The sequence below is a fragment of the Lissotriton helveticus genome, chromosome 3_1, assembly GCF_964261635.1.
Source record: "Lissotriton helveticus chromosome 3_1, aLisHel1.1, whole genome shotgun sequence".
In the NCBI taxonomy this organism is placed as follows: Eukaryota; Metazoa; Chordata; class Amphibia; order Caudata; family Salamandridae; genus Lissotriton; species Lissotriton helveticus.
The window spans coordinates 1,204,992,099-1,205,017,250 of record NC_136061.1 but is presented as its reverse complement, the minus strand read 5'-3'; the positions used below and the strand labels follow the sequence as shown (position 1 = coordinate 1,205,017,250).

At 49.5% G+C, this 25,152-nt stretch overlaps 1 protein-coding gene across 1 annotated transcript; it reads left to right on the top strand.

The window, feature by feature from the left end:
• Positions 1-12,675: 12,675 nt before the first annotated feature.
• Positions 12,676-24,840, top strand: LOC144823396 (uncharacterized). The gene is made up of 4 exons (XM_078681863.1): positions 12,676-12,746; positions 13,250-13,331; positions 15,198-15,324; positions 23,522-24,840. Exons 2-4 carry the CDS (start codon positions 13,283-13,285, stop codon positions 24,639-24,641), a joined length of 1,296 nt encoding a protein of 431 aa, XP_078537989.1. The 5' UTR covers positions 12,676-12,746; positions 13,250-13,282; the 3' UTR covers positions 24,642-24,840.
• Positions 24,841-25,152: the final 312 nt, after the last annotated feature.

Below are 25,152 nucleotides of genomic sequence, written 5' to 3'. Positions count from 1 at the left end.
GGACACTATGCTGGCAGCCATGGAGCGCCTGGAGGAATCCATGCAGCTGACCCGTACGTCGCTGGAGAACAGGATCGACAAGGTGGCCGTGGATCTGACACTTCTCCGGGCAGACCACAAGAAAGTGACCGACCCCACCGCGACCCTGGAACACACGATGGCGGAGACCACACCCAAACTGGCGCAGACGGACAGACACGTCCAGGACTTACTCAACCGGGTGGAGTTCCTTGAGGATAGGGCAGAGGACGCGGAAGGACGGGCCAGAAGGAACAACGTGCGCATAGTGGGCCTGCCGGAACGATGGGAACGGAGAGAGACGGCGGAACACATGGAGACCTGGCTCAGAGAGCTCCTACCAGAAGGCACGCTGTCGCCGCACTTTGTAGTGGAACGGGCACACAGAGTGCCATCCCGCCCACCCCCGGAAGGCTCCAACCCGAGGCCGATGTTCATGCGGGTGTTGAACTACCGCGACCGAGATGCCAACTGTCTAATATACAAGTGGACAACGCCAAGGTGATGTTCTTCCCCGATTATACCATACAAGTTCAACGAAGACGTCAATCCTTCCTCGCAGTGAAGCAACGACTTAGACGCTTGGCTCTCAAATACTCGCTGTTGTTTCCGGCACGCCTCAGAGTGGTGGCACTGGACAAGACCCATTTCTTCGACACCCCAGAGGCGGCGATGGCATGGCTGGATTCGGGAATAGACACGAACCCTGGGCCCGTGCCGAGGGAACAGCGCCGGAATCGTGGCGCTCGCAGGCGGAGACAACGACACACCTCGAGGGCCGAGTCACCGACCATGGCAACGGAAATCGGCCCAACCCCGGAGCAAATTCAGAATGAACAACTGGAAGCCGTCCGCATAACAGCTGCGATCAGCGGGTCACAATCACCTATCCTGCTTTCCAACACCAGCCCGCACTCACGCGGGAGCGAAAACGGCGACTACATGTTCGGTCTGCCAGATGACTCGAACCCAGAGGGCCTACCTGACGTCACGCCCCAAACGTCAGATCTGATATCGTAAGCAATCCTCCCCTACCCAGCCCTGGCTGGACCGACATGTCTCGCATAATGGACCAGTCAGCACACCCCCACGGATGGCCCGATCAGGGGCCCACATTGGCGCTACTGGAGGCCCTGGCAGCCATAAACGTCACCTTCTCCGGGGTCTGTGCTTTGCTACCGAATACCCCGCCCACCGGACTGCCGCGGAGCCGCCGTAGCACCGGGTGAGGGGCCGGGGCTATCCCGCTGGAGCGCCACCGGGATCATAACTTTGGAGGGGTGGACGGACCCCTAGAGGTGAGTGCCCCTCCCCCGGGGGAATAAAAGATGTGATCCCGCCATGGGACCAACTGTCCGGGTCAAGTGACACTGGGAACCGGTCCTGGCTACAGACGCTATAACTGACTCCTAGCGCCCTTTTGGCCCACTGCCCGTGGAAGGGGGGCCACTACAGCTCTTTGGGCGTACCGAACTACCTTGTTTAATTCAAGTGCTGTATTTAGTCATCCCCCCATTGAACTTACGGATTGATTGAGCTCGATAGAGCATTTGGGCGACGACTTGTTTTTGTTGTTGCCCTTTTGGTATTATGTTTATGTTCAAGTTCTACCTTTTGAGACTAGTGTTGGTACTGACCTGCTATTGCGTGCATCCTTGGGACTGTGGGAGGGGGCGTGGGGTGACAATGCTCATTGTTCGCTGCTGCTGTGCGGGTGCGGGTGGGGCGGGCGGGGGGCTGGGGGGGGGGGGTTGGGTACTTGGCCGCAATCAGCACTCTGATGGCTACGTTTAAATTTTGTACCTGGAATGTCAGGGGCATGCACACACCCTCACGTAGATACCAGGTATATTCCTACCTTAAAAGGCATCAGTTCCAGATTGCACTGCTGCAGGAGACACACCTAGTTGCCACTGAGGTGGCCGCACTTCGCCGTAATTGGAGGGGACAGATATTTGCCACGACCTTCTCAGCATTTGCGAGAGGGACCTTGATCTGGGTCCGGCCCGGGGTCCCGTTTGCACTAACACACAGCAATGTTGACACTGAGGGACGCTACGTCTTCATACAGGGCAGGCTTGACGGGCAGCAGATCGTCATAGCCTCCATCTACGCACCTAATGTAGAACAGGGGACATTCTTCACGCGGCTGTCGGCGGTGATAGCGTCATGGCCGGACGTACCCTTGATGATGGGCGGGGATTACAACTGCGTGTTAGACGCCTCCCTTGATCGCTCGTCCCTCCCGGCGGCGATCGCCCCGGTACAGGCGACCTCCAGGGCCCTCCTTGACTGGGCAACACAGTGGAACTTACAGGACGCCTGGCGCGTCAGAAACCCCACCGCCCGGGTGTATTCTTACTACTCGGGAGCCCACTCACTACATGTCAGGTTGGACAGATTCATGATGTCCCGTGACCTGCTCCCCTCCGTGTCTGACACTGACTACCTCGGCCGGACGCACTCGGACCATAACCCGCACACGCTGGTATATGGATGGAAACGCCCATGCCCGCCCGTACCAATGTGGCGCCTGCAACCGGATCTCCTGCTTGACACCCCATTCCGAGAGGAAATCTCCGGGAAGATCTTACAGTACTTCGAGGACAATATTGACTCGACTTCCTCCCCGAGAACCGAGTGGGACGCCTTTAAGGCGGTGACCCGGGGTAGCTGCCTCGGTGTCCAAGCGGGCTTGCGTAGGCAAGTGGAGAGAGATCTGATACAGGCGGAGGAGGCACTACTGGATAAAGAACAGGGGACAACGGGGGGCGATGATGCCCAACTCGTCTCGGCCAGAACAGACCACGCTGCCTTGCTGGAGCGCCTAAAGAATATCAACTTTGCAGCACATTCCGCACGCACCCACAACGCAGGCGACAAGCCTGGCAGGCTACTGTCATGGTTGGTACGGCAGGACACGCAATCCGCATCGATCCTATCTATCCGCACAGCCCAGGGTGTTGAGGTCTATACCCAGAAACAGATCCATGATGCGTTCACATCGCATTACAAATCCCTGTACAGCTCATGACTACGAGCCACGGTGGTGGAGATCACAGACTATCTGGCGGCATTGCGGCTCCCGACCGCCACCGCTGCCCAACAGGCAGAACTGGGAGCCACGCTCACTGATGTGGAGCTGCGCGAGGTGATTTTCTCCCTCTCCAATTGCAAGGCGCCGGGCCCCGACGGGCTCCCGGCGGAGTTTTACAAGGCCTACTCCCTGGTGTTAATACCAGAACTGCTGAAAGTGTACAAGGCGGCGCTGGAAGACGCTGAACTCCCGGCGTCCCTGAACGAGGCTAACGTGGTCTCCCTGCTGAAACCAGGTAGAGAAGCGAGCGACCTCGGCTCATACAGGCCGTTGGCGCTCCTCAATACCGATTACAAAATACTTGCAGCGGCCCTGGCCCGGAGGCTTGCACCACTGGTCCCCACTCTGGTACACTCTGATCAGAATGGCTTCGTACCCACACGGAGCACATCCTACAATCTACGCCGTTTTTTCAGGGTCCAACGTTATGCGACCCTAACCTGGCCACGCTCGGGATGCATTGTACTTGATTTGGAAAAGGCGTTCGACTCGGTGGAGTGGCCATATCTCCTCCGAGTCCTCGAGAAGTACGAGCTGGGGGATGCTTACGTCCAGATGGTGGGACTTCTCTATCAGGCGCCCGAGGTCCGGGTCCGGACTGGACGGTTGTTCTCGGACAGGATTCGCATCGGGAGAGGTACCAGACAGGGCTGCCCCCTCTCCCCCATTTTATTCGCCTTGGCGATGGAGCCATTGGCGGAGATGCTCCGCACCTCCGGAGACACCTGGGGCATCCCGCTGGCGGATGGCATTCACTCGGTGTCTCTGTATGCCGATGATTTGTTATTATATGTCAGAGACCTCACGCAGCGGCGATCACAGACATCTTTCGGATGTTTGGAGACATGTCGGGGCTCCACGTCAACTGGGCCAAATCAGGGGCCTATGCATTCGATAGCGAGATGCCACAGTGCGAGGTGCGCATGATGGGGGAGACGCTCCGATGGCACCCGACGGTATTTAGGTACCTAGGGATCTTAATATATTGAGACTCTATAGACCTCCTGGAGGGAAATCTAGTGAGAGCCATTTCCTCGCTCACGGCCCAGGTCACGTTCTGGAACTCCCTCCCGCTGAATGTACCAGCCAGGGTGGCACTCACCAAGATGATTATGCTCCCTCGGCTTCTCTATTTTTATACCAATCTGCCAGTGTATGTGCCGGCACGCATATGTAGAGAACTGGACACCCTCACCAGACGCCTCATCTGGAATAAGGGGAGACCCCGGGTAGCACTAAAGACCCTGTATGCACCCACAGACGCTGGAGGCCTGGCGGTTCCCAATCAGGAGCTCTATTACTTAGCAGCACAGCTGGGTTGCCTGCTGGCTGAGCGGTAAGAACCTAGTGGACACGGCCACAGCCGATTCCATCCTCTCTCCCGTACAGGCGCTCACACTCTTCCACCCACTGACACAGGGCCGGCCCCCCACGCAGGTCCATGTAGCGGTGGCAAAGCGGTGCCTCGTGCGGAGCCTCCGGCTCACCAAACATTCGGTGCCCTATGCCCCGAACCTACCTCTGCTGGGGACACCCCTGGGCGCAGGCACACTGTCCTCGACCGAGCTGCGCAGCTGGACTGCGGCAGACTTGGACGACCTAGGCGGCCTGTACAGCGACGGGGAGCTGTTGCCCTTCGAGACCTTGACCGCGGACACAGAACTGCCGGTGGGTCAATTTCTGACACACGCCAGGCTCCTCCATGAGTTGACGAAGGCGTGGGGTGACCTCAGCCGCGAACCGTCCACTCATCTACTCATCCAATATCTGCATGTGATGGGAGATGGGTCCCACCTTGTGCATTGGCTTGCACAAGCCTTACACAGCCACACGCAATTTTCCTCTCAGAGACTGAGGGAAAAGTGGATGGCCGACCGTGGCACAGACTGGACGGACAACCAATGGAACGCTATTTTGGCAGGCGCCAGGGTCATCCCCCGCAACGCACGATTCAAGATTATCCAATACTACATCATCTACCGTGCATATCTGTCTCCGGACAAACTGAATCGCTACTTCGGACTCACTTCGTCGGCGTGTCCCAGATGCGGCCTCCAGGACTCGGACTTCCTGCATGCACTCTGGAGCTGCGCTCATCTTACCTCGTACTGGTCTGCGGTCGCGGACATGTTGACGGCGGCCACAGGCGAAACCCTTCCCAAGACGTGGGAAGTATGCCTACTGGGACTCTACAGAAGAACCAAGCAGACCAAGCTACGGGCGCGCTTTTGGGATTTAGGCCTCATTACGGCCAAACGTCTTATCACACGACGTTGGAAAAGTGCCGACCCACCGCGCCCTGCGGACTGGCGTCGCTCTTTTGCCAACTGGGCCTGTGCGGAGAGTGTGTCCCTCCACAGGGAGGAAACCGCTGGCCTACGTAAATACCCGATCGCCCAGGACTGGGACGCTTCCCTGATTGCATATCACCGCGCATGCACACAAGCCGGCATAGAGTACCGTTTCGACGCGACACAGAGGGGGCCCACTTGATAGCTGTCCTCACCTGGCACGGACTCCGCCGCCCCTCTCCCCCTCCTCCCCTCCCCCCCTCCTGTCCTCCCCCCCGCTCCACGCGCCCCCCCTCCTCCCATGCCCCCCTCCTCCCCCGAGGACTGAGGCCTTTCACGACGGAGACGTCCCCTGCCACATTCGCCTCCCTGCCGCTCGCTTCCCCCCCCCTCCCTTGCCTTACAGCCGCGGCGACGCCGCCTCCTCACTTGTCCCCGCCCCTGCATGACCCACATCGGATGCACCACACACAGTTAGGGTCCTAGGTGCACTGCCACACACACGAATACTAGTCCAACAGTTATTGAAATGTTTCTCCCCCCCCCCTGTATTAGACTACCCAGTTAACTCTTTTGGTTAACACAGAGGCCGTTCATACTGTGCCCTTGATCATGCCCGACCACACTTCCTCGTCTGCATCTCACGTGAGGCTGCTTCGATGCGCCCAGGACCAGGAAGCGGACACTCAGCGATCCATGCGACATCGGAGGGTATACTGTTGCCTCTATCCTCTGCTACATTGCTTAGGGGACTCCATTTCACACAATGACAGTTGACTTTTCTTTTTGAACACGCTGGTCCCTTTCTGCAGTGCTGCGAACTGCGGGCACTGCACCATGAGTCACTTCCTGGCACAGTCACTTATGAACTAATGCACTTCCACCAGCAACTGTTTATTTTCACTCATGTATAACTGCTATGTCGACATGTGCTATTTGCTGGGTACTGTTTGTGGCAATAATCCGTTGTTATGACACTGTATGAATAACTACTGGCTTATCTGTGAAATTAAATAAAGTTTGAGACCGTTGGTCTTTAAAAAAAAAAAAATCATATATCTTTTGCATAGTTATACTCTTTTTATGATTCTAATTATTGATAGCTTGCTTGCGGTAAACCTTTGGTTCATGACCATTGATGAAGGTTAGATAAAGGTTTTCAAAACTTCCTGAGTCTGTAGTCATTACATGAGTGCAAATGTTATTGTATTATTGACTGCCTTTCTTTACAACTAACTCCCTAATCCATTGTGATCATAGGTATCAGTGACAAGGAGTGTAAGTCAAGGTATTGGACCTAGGAAATATAAAAATTCTGATAGTCAACGCCCAGGTTACCTGTTCTAAGTGATTGTGATAAAATTGTATATTGGCCCAGGTAAGTATTTTGTAAAAGTATAGACAGGTGACCTGCGCTCTCTATCAGCTTAATTGTGGGAAAACTGCTGTGACTGGAGGCCAGCTCACTGTTGAGGTCCTATAGCCTCTTGTTTCTAACCATGGATAGTTTTTAGGGTCCGTGTATTTGAATGCCCATGTACCACTAATGTAACACCCCCATGGCGCAAAGTAATGCAAATCAGCATTTTGTGCTGCTTAGCGTTACTTTTCCATACAAACCAAAGCAAATACCAATTTCTGTTGGTTTGTTAATCCCCAAAAAGTTTTAATGTCGGTTCGACATCAAATAAGTAACGCTAGCCCAACGTAAACCTTTGTGAATTTGGGCCGTAGGCTGATATGTATGGTTAAGAGGGTGCCAGTATGAATTTTGGAATTGGTTGTAGCATTCTCTTTTAACATGAACCTGATATCCTGTCCTGATGTGAGGAGTTCCGCACACATTCGCAAACACCTCCTTCGATGTTGCTGTGAGAAGAAACATCTAGTTTCCTCCTTCCCATTCCATATCTTCCTAGTTCAGATAAAGCAGAGACACTTGTGATTCATAGGGTGTGGTTTTTCGTGGAAATCATGGAATGTCAGACGTGTGCACTCACCTAGCGTGATGGAAGCAGGAACAGGGTGACAGAGCAGAGACTCTAATGCACAAACAAGGGTAAAGGTCATGCTTAATTTCCAATTCTAAATGTTAATTGCCTCGAGTGGAGAAATGTGGAGTACGTTCTTGGAGGACTGATGTGTGCTCTTACGCTCAAGTCTCCTTGGGAAAATCTGGTCCTAAGTAATAAAATGATAAAATGTATTTGCGTATTCACCCCCTCAACTCCCCTTTGCAAAGTAGAAATCGCCATGAAGCTGAACTAAGTTTAACATTCAATGAAAAAAAAAAGTTGCTGAGAACCAGTAGGTTTCAGTTAAATCCACAAAGTTCTCTTAAAAGGATAAGATTTTTTTTTTAGAAAGAACAAATGGAGAGAGAAAGAGAGAAAGAAGAAAAGTGAGGAATATTTTTTTCTTTGTGTACATTATGGTCTATGACACACTCTGGGCCAGATATACCCATTTCTCACACAGCGCAGTGTAGCAGTCGCAAACGCTACTCTGCGAGAGAACCCGAGAGCATCAAAGTTCCTGAAATATGGCAGTCCTCCACTCTCCTTAGCACCGGTGCTGAAATGAGCTGCTGTGCGCCACAGAGACCCCTTTGTACCATGGCACAAGGGTATCGCTGTGAGTCAAGCATAGGTTTTGTAGTGGTAGGATACCCTTTCAGCAGAAAATACTATGCTTAAACTAATTTTAAACATGTTCCCACTTTGTATGTGTTCTGTACAGTGCAGCACACACGCAAAGTTGGAAAATAAAGGAGGAAAAAAAGCATTCCCCATTCATAGTACCTGGTTGAAGGGTGCACTATTTTCTGACGCTACCCCCTGCCTACTGTATTCAGTAAATTTGGTTTAGCATCAGAAACCGTTGGTGGTTGCATAGGAACGCCCATGCACCGCCCATGGTACTCCCCCTTGGCGCTAAGTAATGCAAAGCAGCGCTGTGCACTGCTTCGCATTACTTTAATGTTAGCACTGGAAAGAAAATCTGACAAAAACATGTTGCGCTAATTTGCGTCACTTTTAAAATCTTATTAAATCTGCCCCTCTGTATGCCGTCTGCAGATAAAGTTAGGCTGTACTAAAGAGGAGAAAGCAATCAAAAGTGAGAAAAGAACACAGTAGCGAGAAGAAATGAGACAGACCTGATCAAGCACACACCACTTATTCTGCCTTCCTCATATCTGCTGTTTTACTTGATGTTTCAGTGTGATCTAACCTATGTAATAACAATTCGTCAGTATGTGTCAGGGAAATATTGTAAGACTGCAATTGAGCAACTGAAGTAGCCCGTTAAGATGGACACATAGAGCATGCTAGCATTTTGTCTTTTGGGTAAGCTACTTCCTCACTCGCTAAGACCCCTTTTGCTATCCACCTCATTGACCACTCTGGCTACAAGGTCGTAGTCCATCCCATTATGTCTCCAACCTCATAGACAAGAACCTTGGTCTTAAACATTTCAAACTATTCCTTCAAAAACGTCAACATTGATCTACAACCAACTTGCCTCCCTCCTACCCACCAACTAAAAACATAAACCAATTTCTAGAATATTAATTTAGCACTCACATTTCAGTCTGTCATCCCACATTCCCATCACATAGCACATCAAGTCTGTTTCTTGACTCTGGTCATACATATGGTGAGGGCAGATAAAAATGGAATTCTGCCAATTCAAAAAACGGAAACAGATGGTCCTTGACACACTAAAATGTTCCCACAACACATGTCAAACTAATCTATGGCTACTTTCAAAATCCAGAGCTGGCACTTGATCATGTAATAAAACCTATAGAATATGTGGCCAGTATCCTTCCCTCGCTTGAAGTTGTCACTTACAAGGACAATGACTATTGTCAAGTCCCTTCTTTGAAATACACGCGTTACCCCATCATCTAAACCATTAATGACCACAACCTCAAGAACAACACCTCCACAAAGATAATTAGACTAATCTCTTCCAAAAAATAACCACATATTCAAATAGCCTATCCAACTACTGCTTCATCACCCAACTACCCTGCCTTGGCAAAATCTTGAATAAAAAGTCAGCGGAACTTCATTGCACATGAAAAAAGACAAAAACCAACTGGTACATTAGTACCAGACTGGGTTACATCCTAGTTGCAGCACTAACTAGGTTCCTTCTATCACCGGAGGGAGATTCCTGCCACGCCTTTTCTTGTACGAGTGTGTAGAATTTGATATGGTGCCCCGCCTGGACCATGTGACTCTCCTCTCTTAGCACATTGACATTAGTGTTACTGATCTCCAAGAGTCTGCCTCTTTGCCTTCCCCCTCAAAGACACTCAGTCCACTCTATGTACAAAAATGTTAACTTTAGGGTGACTACACCCCCAATATGACCACTTTTTGTGGGAAGTGCGCATAACCCTGACCCAGTGAATCTAAGTCCAGCAAAAACCAGGATGGTGGAATTCTAGTTTTCATTTGCACATCAGGTAGGCCACTTTAGGGGTGGAACTAGCCTGATAGAGAACACGCCTCCTGAATAGCTCATTTTTTCACTTCTCCTGGGGCCAAATGGGCCTGTGTAGTGGTTGGCATTTCCCTTATCCGGGGGAAGCCTGTGTGCCATATCAAAGGCAGCAGAGGCCTCTGAAGCCTCCTGCCTTGATATACTAATTACTTAGCCATCCTGCTTGGAGGAGGTGACAACACCTCTGACCAGAGCAGGCATTGTCTTTGCCCTCAGAGAGCATGGGCTTTCACCTGCAAGGGATCTGAAACCTGTCTGTGATTGCAGGTTGGTCTACACTAGTCAGCCAGTACACTAGAGGCTGGTAGGTTTTGAGGGGGCACCTCCAAGGTGCCCTCTGGGTGCATGTAATAATACATGATCACTGAAATCAGGGTGGGTTTATTAATACAAGATGTTTCATACCAAATATCTTAGGTTTCAGTGAAGCCATCCTGTAGCTGGGGAATTTATAATCACCAGTGCCCAGAATATTTACTCAAGATGGCTTCCCTGATCACTGGTAATGTCCAAGAATCGACTTGGACACCACATGGGCATATCTGCTGATGCAGATATGTAAACACATGTAATATAATGCACCCTGCCTTGTGGTTGTAAGGCCTGCTGTAGGGGTGACTTACTAATATTACATGCAGTATCTGCAGACATGGTACGAGGTTTGCGATGGCAGTGTACATGAGTATGTTGAGGGGTCACCTAGGGTGGCACAATACATAATGCAGCACTTAGGGACCCTATTTAATACCCATGCCCCAGGCACCTGGGATTCCATTTACTAGGGACTTACAGGGGTTCTAAAGGTATTGTAATTGGGTGGAACAATTGTACAGTTTTAGTGAATGAAATCTGGCATTGGGGAGCTGGATAGCAGGAAATCAGTGCACTTCAGTCAAAATTGTATCAATTAGCAGGAAAATGTGGGGGTGACCATGACAAAAAGGAGCACTTTTATACAATATGGACATGAGCAAAGCTTTATTAACTGGCAAATCATGCTCGCCTTGGCTCCAAAGAACGTCATACTCCATGCAGGCGCTCAACTATCCACAGGTCACCTGAAACACGATAAGAGCACAACTCTAACCCACACACACAAAGTCAAGTACTAACCGTATAGGCTGCATCACAGACAAGACACTTACATCCACTGCACTCCCAGGGAGTAGCATGCTATCCATCCACAAGCGTCATTTGGGCGGTCATCAGAGGTATGGATGACTATAAATGCTAATACATTGCTGCATCCTAACAACTGAGTTAACACTCTGGTCTAGCCCTTCATATGTTTCTTAGTTGTAAACACCCCACCCCCGCACCCTACCACCCCCTACAAACAAGTTGAACTAGTAGATTAACAGGTATTTTAGCTTGGGTCACCAAAGCCTTCCTTCTTTTGTGCTTTTTCATAACTGGAGATCCAAAGTTACCAAGGAAAGGGCCTGGTGGATGTTCTCACCTGGGCATGACCTACCCCTCTTTCCACCAACTCGCCACGAGGTCATTCGATTCCTAAAAGGCATTCATGCCTTACTGTTGTACCCCTCGCCCCTCAGGTTGCATGTATCAACTAATTTATGTCTCTCCCCATCCCTCAGTCTCACCTCTGACTTCATGTGACCCACCCACCAAGATACATTGTCTGCTAATTGTTGTCTTCCCTCTCTGCCCTCTGACGTCACAGACTACAAAGTACAAAGGGCATCATTTATGAAAGCCTTGCGTCACCGGTGCGTCACTTTTTCCCATGTTAAAAGTGACGCACCGGCGGCGCAAGGCCTTCATAAATAAGGCCCAAACTGTCTAAATTCACGAAAAATATTAGCCCTGTTATTGCACATATGGGGGCAGATTTATGAGGCCCTTGCGCCTCTTTGCACCGCAATTGCGTCACTTTATTTGACGCAACGGCGCGCAAACAATGCGCCCTATTTACAACATGACGCATCTAGGAGATGCGTCACGTTGTAAAGCCCTGCGCCATTAGGAGGCGTTCCTGCGCAGGGGGGGGGCGTTCCTGCGCAGGAACGCCTCCTAAAAGTGGCTGAGTGAAATCTATAAGATTTCACTCAGTCACTTTCTACGTCAATTCCTTACGCCTGCTTGAAGCAAGTGTAAGGGTGATGCACCATGCAATGTAGGGGTGGCCCCTGTGCATTGCAGGAGTCATGTCGCACTTGCGACATGACTCCAGCAATGCGCCGCCCGTATGCCGAAAGATGCGTCACGCTTCTTCCCTGCCTTGCACCATGGTGCGCCGCATTGTAAATGCGGCGCACCATGGGTGACGGAGCTGTGGCGCACTGTGGCGCACATTAACTGGCGCATCCCTGAGGATGCGCCAGTTAACGTAAATCTGCTCCTTAGTTTGGAAACTCATGCTTTCCCTACAGCGCCTCTTCTGGTCGCTATGTGCAGCAATCTATTGTTCCAACGGCTGGAACGGCACTTCAAAAACGACTGCAGATCAAATCGAATGTGGGGAGCCCTGGAAGAGGGTCGAGCTTGCACTTTGCGCTCGATTGGTGAAATGTGGGACGTCTGCGCCACATGTTACCATCCGCTGTTGGTTTGCAGTCCAGTCATGGTGATCAATGCCCTGCGCGTCACCTGCTGAGGGCACCCGCGAGGGCTCCAGCATCACCAGCAGATTAACCACCGTCCACAGGTGACACGTCTGCCCGGTCTAAAGTCCAGGACGGCGCCTTCTGGTCTCCCTCTGGGCGCTATATCCAGAGAAGAGGGCGTTTGCTCTCATATAAATACCAGCGAGGCACAAGGGGCTGGTACCGGCAGAGGCCAACCAGCAGCTGTAGAGTCCAGAGGTGAGTTGTGGAAGAGCGGCTTGCGAGGGTCCGGTGAATGCCAGAGACCCAGATGTTATGGTGGGGGCTATTCTTGTCCTAGGAGGTGCACATCTGCACTCCAGGTACAGGAGAGGTGAGGTCCGCTGCTTTAAGGGGGTGGAGGCACATACCGGAAGTGGCACTGCCCTGATAGGGGCTTCTGACTTGGGGCCTTGGAGGATGGGGCAGCGAAGCTACAGACACAATTCAGTGCTGGAGCGAGGTTTCCAGCCGAGCAGGTTGTGAAAGTCGACATCTGGGCTGTGAGATTCGAGCACTGTAGACTGGGGCTGGGGGGAGCTGAGTGGGGGTGCGGGGGCCTGCCATGAGCTCCGGGGACACGTCAGTGAGTTGGGGTGCTGCTGAGACACGAGAGCTCCTCAGACACCGCAGTGATGAGCGACCACCAGTGTGCTGCAGCCTTTTTGTCTCTAAGCCCCTCCTCTCCACTTTTATACTAAGCTCAATATTTTCCCTCGCAGGTTCCACCCCCGAAGCTCCTTTCGAAGCTGAAGATGTTTCTGAGATCCATTGGCGTCCTGTTGGCCTTGCTGACCATTACAGGTAAGAGCAGAATCTTTATTTGCTGAGCACTTAACCAGGGTTGGCTTGAGATCAAAAATAGGCCTGGACACGCTAAAAAAGGTGGCCCACATTTGCATATTGCCTTTCCGCAAAACACTGCTTCGATGAAGTTTTATGAAAACGGGGGGGGGGGGGGGGGGGGGGGGGGGGAGTTTTTTTTAACTTCACTTAGATAAAAAATAAATACAGGGATTAGTTCACATTGGTGAAACACACCTGAAAAATATTGAGACCACTTGTGCTCAGGCCCCCTGCCCCGCTCAATTTGCATACACTAATGGTCTAGCCCAGCAAGAGAAAGGGGGTGACACCTTTGCCGGAGGGTAAAAGGGAGGTCATGGAGGCCTATCTGCCTCCGGAAAGGCCACTCAGGCACCTACTGGGACGCTGGGGGCATCGGAACAACTCAGACACCGCCCAAATCGGACCCCCGAGGCAGCCCAAAAAACAAGCTAACAGCTGGAACTCAGATACGGGCCCCTCAGCCATTGCCCGAGTGCCCGCCTTACCAATCCGACCCTGCACTTAATCAATCAATACATTTATCAACACTTAACACTATTTAGCAACCGCTCTAGCACCACTTTACCTATGGTCACTCCAAGAGGGGAAGTCTTACCGGGAGCACTTGTTTTCTGGTTTCATGCTCCACACCCCTTAACTGCTGGTCCATCTCACCCTCTTTCTAAAGGGAGGAGCAGGGCGTTAAGTGGGCGGGGTCCTGCCAGTGTTCAGCACCGTCAGTTCTTAAAAGCAGGTGCTGAGACGGGTCCCTACCGGGCTCTCCATTTCTGCCATCACCCTCAAGGTGATAAAAAAAAGCTTAACTCTGCAGCAGTACCACCCCTCACTGCCTGTGATGTATCTTCCAAGAGCCTCTTTATAGTTCTTTCACAGGCTCATCATTTCAGAACAGAAGCATTTTCAATATTACATACTACGAAGCCATAGTTGTGGATTATTTCTCTTACACAACTAACAACCATTGACAAAGCCAATTGGCCTGGCTTGTTGTAAGTGTAATGTTACTTGTTGTATTATATATCTGGATCTAACGAAGCAGCAAACTACCACTCGGGCGGCACACTATGCTAAGCACAGAATTTAAGTTGACGTGTTTTTAAGCCACACCATTAAATACATTGGTCATGCCTCTTTAAGAGTTCCCCCTAGTTTTTTCATCCCACTTAAAGCTCTGGGGAAGAGGATAGCAAAGGACTAGATTTCAGTCCATGGATGGGCTTTGCGGATGCAGAAAACACAGCCAGTTGTAATCTAAGGTCTGAGCTGTGTGATTCCTGGGCGCCTTCACATACCACACACCAGCAGTGGCATTTAGTTTGCTCTGTTCCCTGGCAAGGGCAGGTAAGATCCCTTTCCATGGATATTCCAAAGGTTCATAGTTCTCATGTCGTCCAACCAGCTTCCAAAGCTCCCTGTAGATACAAGCGACATCAATGGGTATCTCACACGCATAACCCGATTGGTCAATTACAGCACATCCTTCACGCATATAAACTATTCAGCTCTAATCCTTGGCCTGAAATTCAGCAGAAAGTGCAACATTTGATGTGGTGAAGGGGAGCCATAGGTCAAATGATTTTTTGACTTGTGGGTGCACCCATGCCCATGCAGTAAGGCTTGTTTTAGCCCATTGAATGTAACCTTATGCTGTCTTGTGCCGTTCATTATGGATCCATAGGTCAGCCTTTGTAGCAACGTTATTGTAGAACTGTCCCTTTATGAAGTGTACTCCAAAAAGAACAGTAGACTGGTGGTCCTCATAAAACAGATAATGTATGGATCCATTCTCAAGTGCCTTGTTCCTGTTTATTGTTCCCACAGGGTCCTGCACAGATGTGGGCACTGATGAGGTGGAAGATGGCTTCTGGGATGACTTAAAAGAACTAAGCAGCAGCGCGAAGCGGGCAGCGCAACAGATCCAGGAATCGCAAATCAGCAAACAGTTCAAGTAAGCATTGTCTGACAGTACGAACAAAAAAATCCACCTTTATCAATGACCAGTCACTATCCCTCGTGGAAGTTCTATTGCTAATAATCATTACTCCAAGACCAATTGTTAGTAATCCTTACTATACTCCGTATTGTTGTAGATCCTTACACTACAGATATTTTAATACAGATTTTTACGATAAGACGCATTGTGACAAATCCTTACATTAAGACCCATGGTTCACGATTCTTAAAGCCCCATGGTTAAATATCTTTAAATAAACCCTAACCATTGAAATCTTTGTGATTAAAACTCCATGCTTGAATGTTATCCACCCCGTCTTTCTTTTTAGGGATTAGAAAGTCGATTTTAGTTGAAGCTTTCATGAGCACTGGTTTCCTGCTTTAGGTGAGGTAGTGTCTTCAAAGTCTCATACCTCGACTCACATCCTCAAGATCCTTAATTAGTTTCTAATTTGTCCTTTGTCTGCCATTTAAATCTTTTTCTTTTTTACTTATTTTTTATTAAACAGTTGCTCGGTGCTACAGTAAGCATAAATGGGTTATCATGTACAGAATAGACATAAAAGAACAAAGTACAGTACGAGTGGCATAACCACTAGGATACATAAGGATAAGAATTGTGCATACAGTTGTAAGCAATGCTATAGGATAGAATTTCGACAGTGACCCCAGTTCCGCACTCAAGGTATGGTTCACCCCCTTTTCGAGGGCTCCCTCTATTCCCTGTATATACACTAACTGTCCCAGACTTTCTCCCATTTTTTGGGCTGCCCTGACTCTGGTACACCACATGTTCAGCCCTTTGACACCATTCCCCGCCAGCTTCTCATTCCGCAATGCGTGTCATCCCACTCGTCCCCCTGACCAGGGCTAAAGTTCTCTTGGCAATCCTAGAGGCCAACGTAAGCCATATTTTTGGGTATTTAGGCCACTCCTCTCCACCACTTATGCATAGGAGGTGCCACCGGCCGTCAGTGGCATGTTGAATCCAGTGGTTGTGGCCATAATTTGAACCACCCCCCTCCAGTAGCGATGTATTTCTGGACATTCCCATAGTATGTCAAAAAGAAACCTGTCTCACCACAACCCCTAGCACATAGGGTGGTGTCGCACTTCCTGAGGCGATGCAGAAGCGTCCTGGAATAGTATGATCTATGGAGTATGCGCAACTCAATGAGGTGGCACAGAGCCCGTATGGCCATCTCTCTGGGACTTTGTACAGCCTCCAACCAATCCACCTCTTCTATAAGTCCAATGTCTCCCTCCCCTGCTTCCCGCAGCTTCGGCAGAGGGTCAGGGGAATTATTCCTCATGTTCTTATAGGTTAAGGATACCGCCCTCTCTGTCATGGGGTTCAAGAGGAGCCGATCCTCTGAAGGTACCGACTTTGGTAATTGCTCCATCTCCAGTATATGCTGCCTAAGAGCGTGACCCAATTGTAAATATTTAAAACTTTATGATTCAGCAATCTCATACTGCTGCTGTAGAGCCTCAAATGTGAGTAATGCTGGCCCTTTCCACACATCCGCCAGTAGTTAGAATGGCTATTAGTTTCTGTTTGGAGAACCCCTTCAGATCCCGAACCTCTTGCAGAAGGTCTCTGTCTGTCAGTTTGTTGTCCCATCCCAGGAATCTAGTGGCTTCTCACCAAGTCCTTACCATCAGCTGTGTCTCGAATGGAAGGGCGCCCTCATGTCCTTTTGGATAACGCAGTGAGGAGCAGCCCGAGTACTGAGCCTGCACTGTACGCAGGCTCAGTACTGTCCGACAACACCCAGTCATTTATTAGAATTTACTATCAATTGTGCCACCCAGTAATATCTGCGTATATCTTGGACCGCCAGACCCCCTTCATATACCCCTCTCTGGGGCTTGCAGAGTGCGATTCTTGAACTGGCCCCATCCCACAGGAGTTGCCGTAGTGTGCCATCAACTTTCTTAAAGAAGTCAGGGGAGATTTTATACAGGGTATTCTGTGAAACATACAGCAATCTTGGGAGGGTCATCATCTTAAAGAACCCCTGCCTGCCCATCAGGGAGATCGGAAGCATTCACCAGTGGGCAACATCATTTCAGAGGCGGTCCAGCTGCGGGAAGAGGTTCCTTTTCAGAAATTCTTCTGCATCTTGCGTAATGTAGATGCCCAAGTATCAGAAGCCATCTTGCACTGTTGAAGCCATACATCTCGAAGTCAGTCTGGGGATACCGCCCTTTAAATTAGGAAAAATTGGGACTTTTCGTAGTTAATTTCATAGCCAGGGTATCCATTAAAGAGTTGGAAGTTGTGCAAGGTGCTATCCACTGTGGAGCAGGGCTGTGTGGCATGTAACAGGATATCAGCAGCATATAGAGAGATCCTCTCTTCCCAGTCCCAACCTCTGCTGATATCTTGTATAAGGAGGTCCTGGTGAACCCATGCCGCTAGAGGTTCAAGTGCAAATATCTTTGGGGCAGTGAGCAGGCCTGCCTTGTCCCCCTATGAAAAACAAAGGGCTGTAACAGTTCATTATTGATTCACACCTGTTCCAGTGGGTTTTGATATAGAAGCTGGATCCATTTACAATACTGAGGTCCAAAGTCTAACTTTACCTGAGCAGCAAAGTGATAGCTCCATTCAATGCTATTAAATGCCGTCTGAGCATTCAATGAGAGCAATACGGCCTGTTCAGCTTGTGTAGCCTCAGTCATATGAAGTACTCCTAAGAGAGACCTCAGGTTTAATTGGATCCCCCTGTGTGGCATAAAGCCAGACTGATCTGGATTTAACACTGTAGTTATAACTGGCTGCAGTCTGTTAGCCAGGGTATTGGCCAGGAACTTTGCCTATCAATTTAACAACCAGGTTGGTCTGTAGAAGCTACAGGCTGCAGTTGGCTTTTCTTTTTTGGGGATAACCACTATGTTAGCGGTTCTTTGATCTTCTGGCAGGCAACCCACCTCCTGGGCCTCCTTGAACATATTTAGCATGTGTCCTGCTACATTATACACCATGCACTCATATAGTTCCACTGGTAGGCTGTTAGGCCCTGCCTCCTTTCCTGACTGCAGGTCTCGGATTGCCTGTTTAACTTTGTTTGCACTTAGGTCTTTCTCCAATGTTGCTCTATCTTTGCGCCTGGGAAAGCCGGAAAGGGGGCGGTGTTTTAGAAGGTCAATGCAATCCTCCCCACCCTAACAGTCACAGACGTACATATATATCTTCATAATATGTAGCAAACCACTCTGCTATCGTTGCACCTGCACAAAAACTATCATCACCTCAGAGCAGGCACCCTTGCAAAATGACGCAAAGATGTCTGTGCTGCTGTATGGCTGATCTTCTAACGCAGGCATGGGGGTAAGGACAGGAATCCCCAGTATCTTGTAGATACAGTGTATTACTGCCCTTTATTTTGATGCATGGCAGTGCAGCGGAAATGCTAGCTTCGCTGCTATGCGTCAGAATATTGTAAATTAGGCGCTTAGAGTCTCTATCTAGTGCTTGGCCCATTGTCACATTGGAGTCCCCATCTAATATCAGGATCCCAGGGGCACTTCCATCAGGATATCCCTAGGGCGGGAAAATTGTCTAGGTGATACCTCTACATAGTATATAGACTGAGCAGATGTTGAGCGTGTGCCTCTCCCAAGTACCCGTCTGTGCCACAAAGTACCCCAGCTGGTCAGTCCAAGTGTGTCAAGGGATATAAGGCACCGATTTTGTTAGCAATGTGCCTGCGCCCCTCGAGTTGGTGATGAAACCCACATGTACCAGTTGGGTGTAACCAAAATGATCCATGGCCTCATATTGGTTGCCCTCCAAGTGAGTCTCCTGGAGAAGAACTATGTCTGGGACATGTCTACGGAGGTATTTTAGCACTACTATTAATTTAATTGTGTTGCCTAAGCCATTTACGTACCACGTTAGGACCTTCAGTGCTGAGTGGGGTGTACCATCTAGCGTGATATAGTGTAGAGGGCTGTTCCCGCGTGTAATGGCAGAGTAACAATCCTACCCTTTCCTAGCATGTCCCCGATCACTGTCCTTGTGTGCCTACGCTCACTGAGCTGAAGAAAACAGAAGATAGAACAAAAACTGAAATGAATCTGATATACCCAATGTTGTAGCTCCCCCAGCCTGCTACCCTGCTCAGTATGCTCAGGACTGCCCACCACAAACCCAACATGTAGAGCGCCTTTTGTCCCAATGATATCATGCAATTATTTAGGGTTGGCCAGCACCATCTCCAGGGCTGCACTGGTATGATCATGTTACTGTACCCCTTTCGCATTTCTTAGGGTCTCTGTCTGCTTCAAATATAACAGCATCATAAATCTACTCTCCCCCCTCCCGGAGCTCCCCTCGTCTCATACCTGGGCAGGCAAGTCCAATCCCAAAATACCTGATGCAAAATCATGCAGTCACGATCTTTCTTTATCCTGGGTGTCTGACAGGTCGACCAGCTCCACTGAGCGACATGACATAGCTGTCAAGCCATGGAGTCCAGTTCTCAGCCCTTTCTCCGAGCCCCATCCTCGATCTGTCCCTCATTGCAAACAGGTCCCTCCTCTTCCTACTAATCGATTGGTTGCCCTTCCCCCCTGTCGTTGAGACTGATGACCAGCAGTGTATCAACCCTCTCGAGGGGTGAAGTGCCACGATTTGCCTTTTGCCACAACTTCAAGCATTACTGGATAGAGCATCATGTACTTAAGTTCTTTGCCACTCAGTACTTTTTTACCTTTTTCAAAGCTTCTGCGCTGGCACTGAACTTGCAGGGTGAAATCCGCAAAGAAGCGCACCGTGCATTTTCATGGGGCTTGTTACCATGAAAACAGGCTGCCTGTAGGATAGTGTCCCTGTTACAGCAGTGAAAGATCCTGGTTATAATTGTAATGGAGAGGCTCCAGGTTTCAACTGTAGGACAGGCGCCATGAGTGCATGCTCAATAGAAAAGAAGTTCAAGAAGCTTTTAGTGTGCATAGTATTGACTAATAGGTCTTCTAGAAAGAGGTAAACGCTGAGCCCCTCCTCCCCCTTGGGAACCCCTACTACCTTGAGTTTATTCCTGCAAGCTCTGTCTTCTTGGTCTTCCAGTTTTGCTGCAATTATGGTGTGCTTTTTCGTGAGTTATTGCACTTGCTCATCCTTCTTTTTGGACGTGGATTATAGCAAGTTAATATGGGATTAATATGGGATTTGGATGTATTTACTTTTTGGGAAATCTTTTTAAAGTCTACTCCGTGGAGTTTTACATCAACAGTCGCTGTATCTATCTTCAGTTAAATGGTACCCTTGAGGTCACATATGGCAACCATGATGGCACTGAAAGGGCTTCGTCATTTCTGTTTGTTCTGCCTGTTGTCCGGGTGCCTCAGATGCTGGCTTTGGTATGGCATATCTATCCATTTTGTTGGTCTGTGAGTGCACCACTCCCCTAGCCCTAACCATAGGCTGAAGGACACAGTTGCCAGGTCCTCCTCACAGAGCTCGCCAGACCCTGTGTTCAACTGCGCCTCTGGTGCCCCAGCGACACCACACTGGTGAATCGCTGTTTGGCTAAATCCTCATATGGCACAACTAGTATCTGCAGTTCCAGAGTGTCCTCCCCAGGACCCCCAGTTCTGGTTGCTTGGTTGGGGTTCGCTACAGCACCTTACTGTTCAGCCTTATGAGGGCCCCTCCGGGTTCCCAGTTTGATCTCCTGTCAAGTAGCAGGTCTGAATTGGGTCATCGGTATGACATACAATTGGGCTGAGCCACTGCACCTCACAATTACTGGCAGCCATGGCCCCCTCCAGTCAAATCATGTATGGCTTCCTGATGCTCCTCTCAATGCCCAGGCACAGCTAAGCACCCAGTCACACAGTGCTGTGTTTACGGTGACATCTAGGCCTGTAGGTTATTCCTCAGTCAGCGCATTCATGTTGCATCTGGAATCCCTCTTCAGGTTTTGGTTCTCGCAGGGTACTACCTAGTGCCGCATGGCTCCCCCCCAGTGCTCCCAACTCGCCAGTCTAGATGCTTTGTAGGGAGGACAGGCCCCCAAAGGAGAAAGGGCACAAATAGGGAGGGCTGGGGAGAGAAGAGAACCAGGCACAGATCAATCCGCTCTAATCCCCCACTGTAATGCTCCATCGTCCAGCTGCCAGCCAGCAGTGTTCAGGAGGGGGTCGTCACTCCTTTTCTTTGCAGCACAGCCCCCGGCACCACTCTGGTATGCTATTTTAGCCACCAGCTCTCTCCTGCGCCCACGAGACTGCGCTCTCCATTGCGAGAAATGGGAGCCCGGTGATATCTTTGTATCCATGCCCCTCCCTCAGTCACACCGGTTCCAGGGGCCCAGGGTGTCTCTGCAATCTGTTCACTTTTTCCGATAAGCCCCAATCTGTGATACGTTCCTCCCCCCCACCAGTTTGGGTTTGCTCATTGAGGCCGCACCGTGGGCCACATTAAGTGCCTGTCCAGGCAACGGGCCTGTGCGGTCACACACTCTGCCTCTGTGCAATCACATCAATTCAGCTGGGGGAAGGCAGGGGGCCAGGTAGGTGGGCCGCCACCTATGCGGTCACCTCTGGTTATTGGGGATCTTCCCAGGGAGCAATGTAATCCTCCAGTTTTGGGGATCAGCACGTTACAGCCTCTAACACAAGGTGGTCCTCCCTGTCCACTCGGAAAGCTGTACAGCGGTCTCCACAATCAGCGGGGGAGAAAATAGTTACTTGCACCAGACCGCCACTTGCCGCAGCATGTTCTGGTGTAGATTTACTGAGGGCAGGGACAGAGAATGTGTCGGATGTTAAGGATTAGAGGTTGGGCCGCACAGAGCTCCCTCATGGGGAGATTTACAACATCTCCACGCAACGCAGCGAAGCCCCCCCCAGCGAGGATGCGCTGCATTGCGTGAAAGGGAGTGAGCCGGACAGCACTATATTGTTAAAGATATGGCTCTCTCCTCCCCTTTCCCTTGCGCCTGCGCTGATTTCAGCTGCCGTGCGCCATGCACACAACTTGGCAAGGTAGCTCTAGGGTGTGTGCATTAGTGTAGCATAGGTTTTGTACAGGAAGGGTACCCTTCCTGTACAAAATACTATGCTAGGCATGATGCAAAACTTTTCCCTCCTTGTATGCGTGCTGCACAGTGCAGCACGCATGCAAAGTCGGAAAAGGAAGGACAAATTAAAGCATTTCTCCACCCGTGCGCCTAGCTGAAAGGGGTGCAGTTTTCTCACGCTAAACGCAATCTACTGTTTTTAGTAAATTGGGTTTAGCATGAGAAACCTTAGGTGGTTTCATGGGAATGCCTATGTACCACCCTTGGTACGTCCCCATGGTGCAAAGTAATGTGAAGCAGCGCTGTGCACTGCTTCGCATTACTTTAACATTATTTCCAGCACTAAACAAGTTTAGCGCTGGAAAGTTAATTAGGAAAGAAAGATTTTGCGCCTTTTTGCGTCACTTGTGTTATGCAAACACGGCGTAAAATCTTAGTAAATCTCCCCCTAAGTGCGCGGCCTTCTTGGCTGGTGCCAAGCCATGCCCTTGCAGTTGAAATCTTTAACCTCACCTCTCCTTTTATGGCCACAAGCTCTGAGGTTTCTTATCATACCTCTACAATATTCCACTAACATGTCTTCTATATTTAAATGCCTGTTACAGCTTTGATCGCATCCTAGTTTTATTTTGAAGACTATGGGTTTCATATACCCTTTTTGCTTCTATTATCTGCATATCTCAGCAGTGACAGGGAGCTTTCAGCCATATCACAATTCTCTAACCTCTAGTGCTGCTCACACCAGCGCTGAGGCTTTGGTTTTGACACACAGTTCTAGCCTAACAGTTGGTCCATTTCCTTGGACAGCCTGCATAAGATCACTTTGTTCCGGGGCCCCATTGTCCCAGTACCATGCCCTCACCAGCTCCCCTCTATTCCATGACTCTATTTAGTAACCCACCCGGTTGTTGTACTTACTGAGTAAGGGATATAAGTAAAATGCGTGTATAGCTCAACCTTAGAGAATTGAGCTAGTTGAGAAACTACCAAGACCATTTTGGATTTTGTGGTTCAATAGAAGAAATTTTACGATGCAGATATTGAAGGAAAAGGAGAAAGAAAAGAGGAGAAAAAGGGGTTAGTTGTTATATTCTAAAAATATAGGATATTTCATCTGAATTAGTAATATTGATCAATTTTTACATTATTTTTCCTTAGCACCCTCCTCCAGGAAAACCTCCAAGATGTTCCTCTTTATGCTGCACACCTACAAAGCCAGCTAGTTCCTTTCACCACCCAGCTCCATGCACGGCTCTCCCAAGACTCAGAGAAACTAAAGGAGCAGATACGCCTGGAGCTGGAGGAGTTACGCTTTAAGGTGTCACCATATGCAGATGATATCCACAAGCAGCTTAACAAGAACATCGAGGAGCTACAGCTGAAGCTGACTCCATATGCTGAGGAGTTTGCTAGTCGGGTACAGGAAAATGCAGGGGAGATTCGTCAGGCGCTCACACCATATGCCGAGGAACTTGGCACTCGTGTCCAGAAAAATGCGGAGGAGCTTCGTCTCCAGCTCACCCCATACACTGAGGAGCTTCAAGCTAGACTCAAGGAAAATATGGATAACTTCCAGGCAGCATTCATTCCGTATGCGGAGGAGCTTGAGGCCAAACTCCAGGAAAAGATGAACAGCCTCCAGACTGAACTCTTACCATATGCCAAAGAGCTTCAAGCCAAACTGCAAGAAAATGTGGGCAATCTGCATTTGGCCCTTAGCCCGTATGCTGAGGAACTTCAGGGAAAGATCTGTGAAAAAGCACAGCAGATGAAGAAGAACCTGAGCCCTTACAGTGATGAGGTCCTGGCGCAGATTGAGCAGAACATTGAGGAGCTGCAGAAGCATTTGGCACCGTACGCACAGAATGTCCATGAAAACCTCAACCAAAAGATTGAGATCATGGCCTTCCAGATGCAGAAAAACATAGAGGATATGAGAACCAAGTTCTCTGTCAATGTGGAAGACATGAGACAGCAAATACTCTCCTCCACCAACCAAATCAAAGAGAAACTTCACTTGGACGACATTGAGCAGAATTTATCACCGTACTTGGAAGACTTTAACAAGAAAGTGAACCATAGGATCGAGGAGTTCAGCCGGTCAGCTACTCCATATGGAGAGGATCTAAAAACAATAATCATCCAGAGAGCTGAAGACATGAAGAGGAATCTGGATCCATACACTAGTCAAATCCAGGATGAGTTGGACATGCTTGAAGGGGTCGTAAGGGATAAGATTACCTCCTTCCTGAACAGGTATGAACAGGCTGAGAACTGATGGGCCCATCGACCAGCACCAATATTCTGAAGAACCCACTGTTATTTAACAGACAACACATCCATGCTCATTAGCAGATTTAATAATAAGGCTGTGCAGAAACTCCAAACTCCATTCCTGAGAATATTTGCAAAGTAAAATAATGAAACATCCTCTTCAAAGCTGTACATGACCAATAAAATAGATTTTGCGCACCACAGTTCAAGCCTGGTTAATGTGTCTACTGTTGAATTGTTTCTCTTGTTGAATAGCTGGAATGTGCTCCCTGACATTATCCTATATACATTCGTTTAGTTCGAGGCTGAGGTTAGGGGCTATGGTTTGTAGTTGTGATGAGGGTTTGAGATAGGGTCTTTGGGACTGGGTTAGAATAAGTTAATATTTATGTTGGGGTAGAACGTTGGGAATCAGGACTAAGGCTGGTGTTAGATGGTTAGGGTTAGAGTTAGGGTTTTAATTAGGGGTTAGGGCAGAGGGCTGCAATTGAGTTTAGGGTTTTAAGGCTACGGGA

Coding starts and splice junctions, on each gene's coding strand:
- LOC144823396 (XM_078681863.1), top strand. CDS start 13,283: ATGTTTCTGAGATCCATTGGCGTCCTGTTGGCCTTGCTGACCATTACA. Junction 13,332..15,197: donor GGCCTTGCTGACCATTACAG/GTAAGAGCAGAA, acceptor TTGTTCCCACAG/GGTCCTGCACAGATGTGGGC. Junction 15,325..23,521: donor CAAATCAGCAAACAGTTCAA/GTAAGCATTGTC, acceptor ATTTTTCCTTAG/CACCCTCCTCCAGGAAAACC.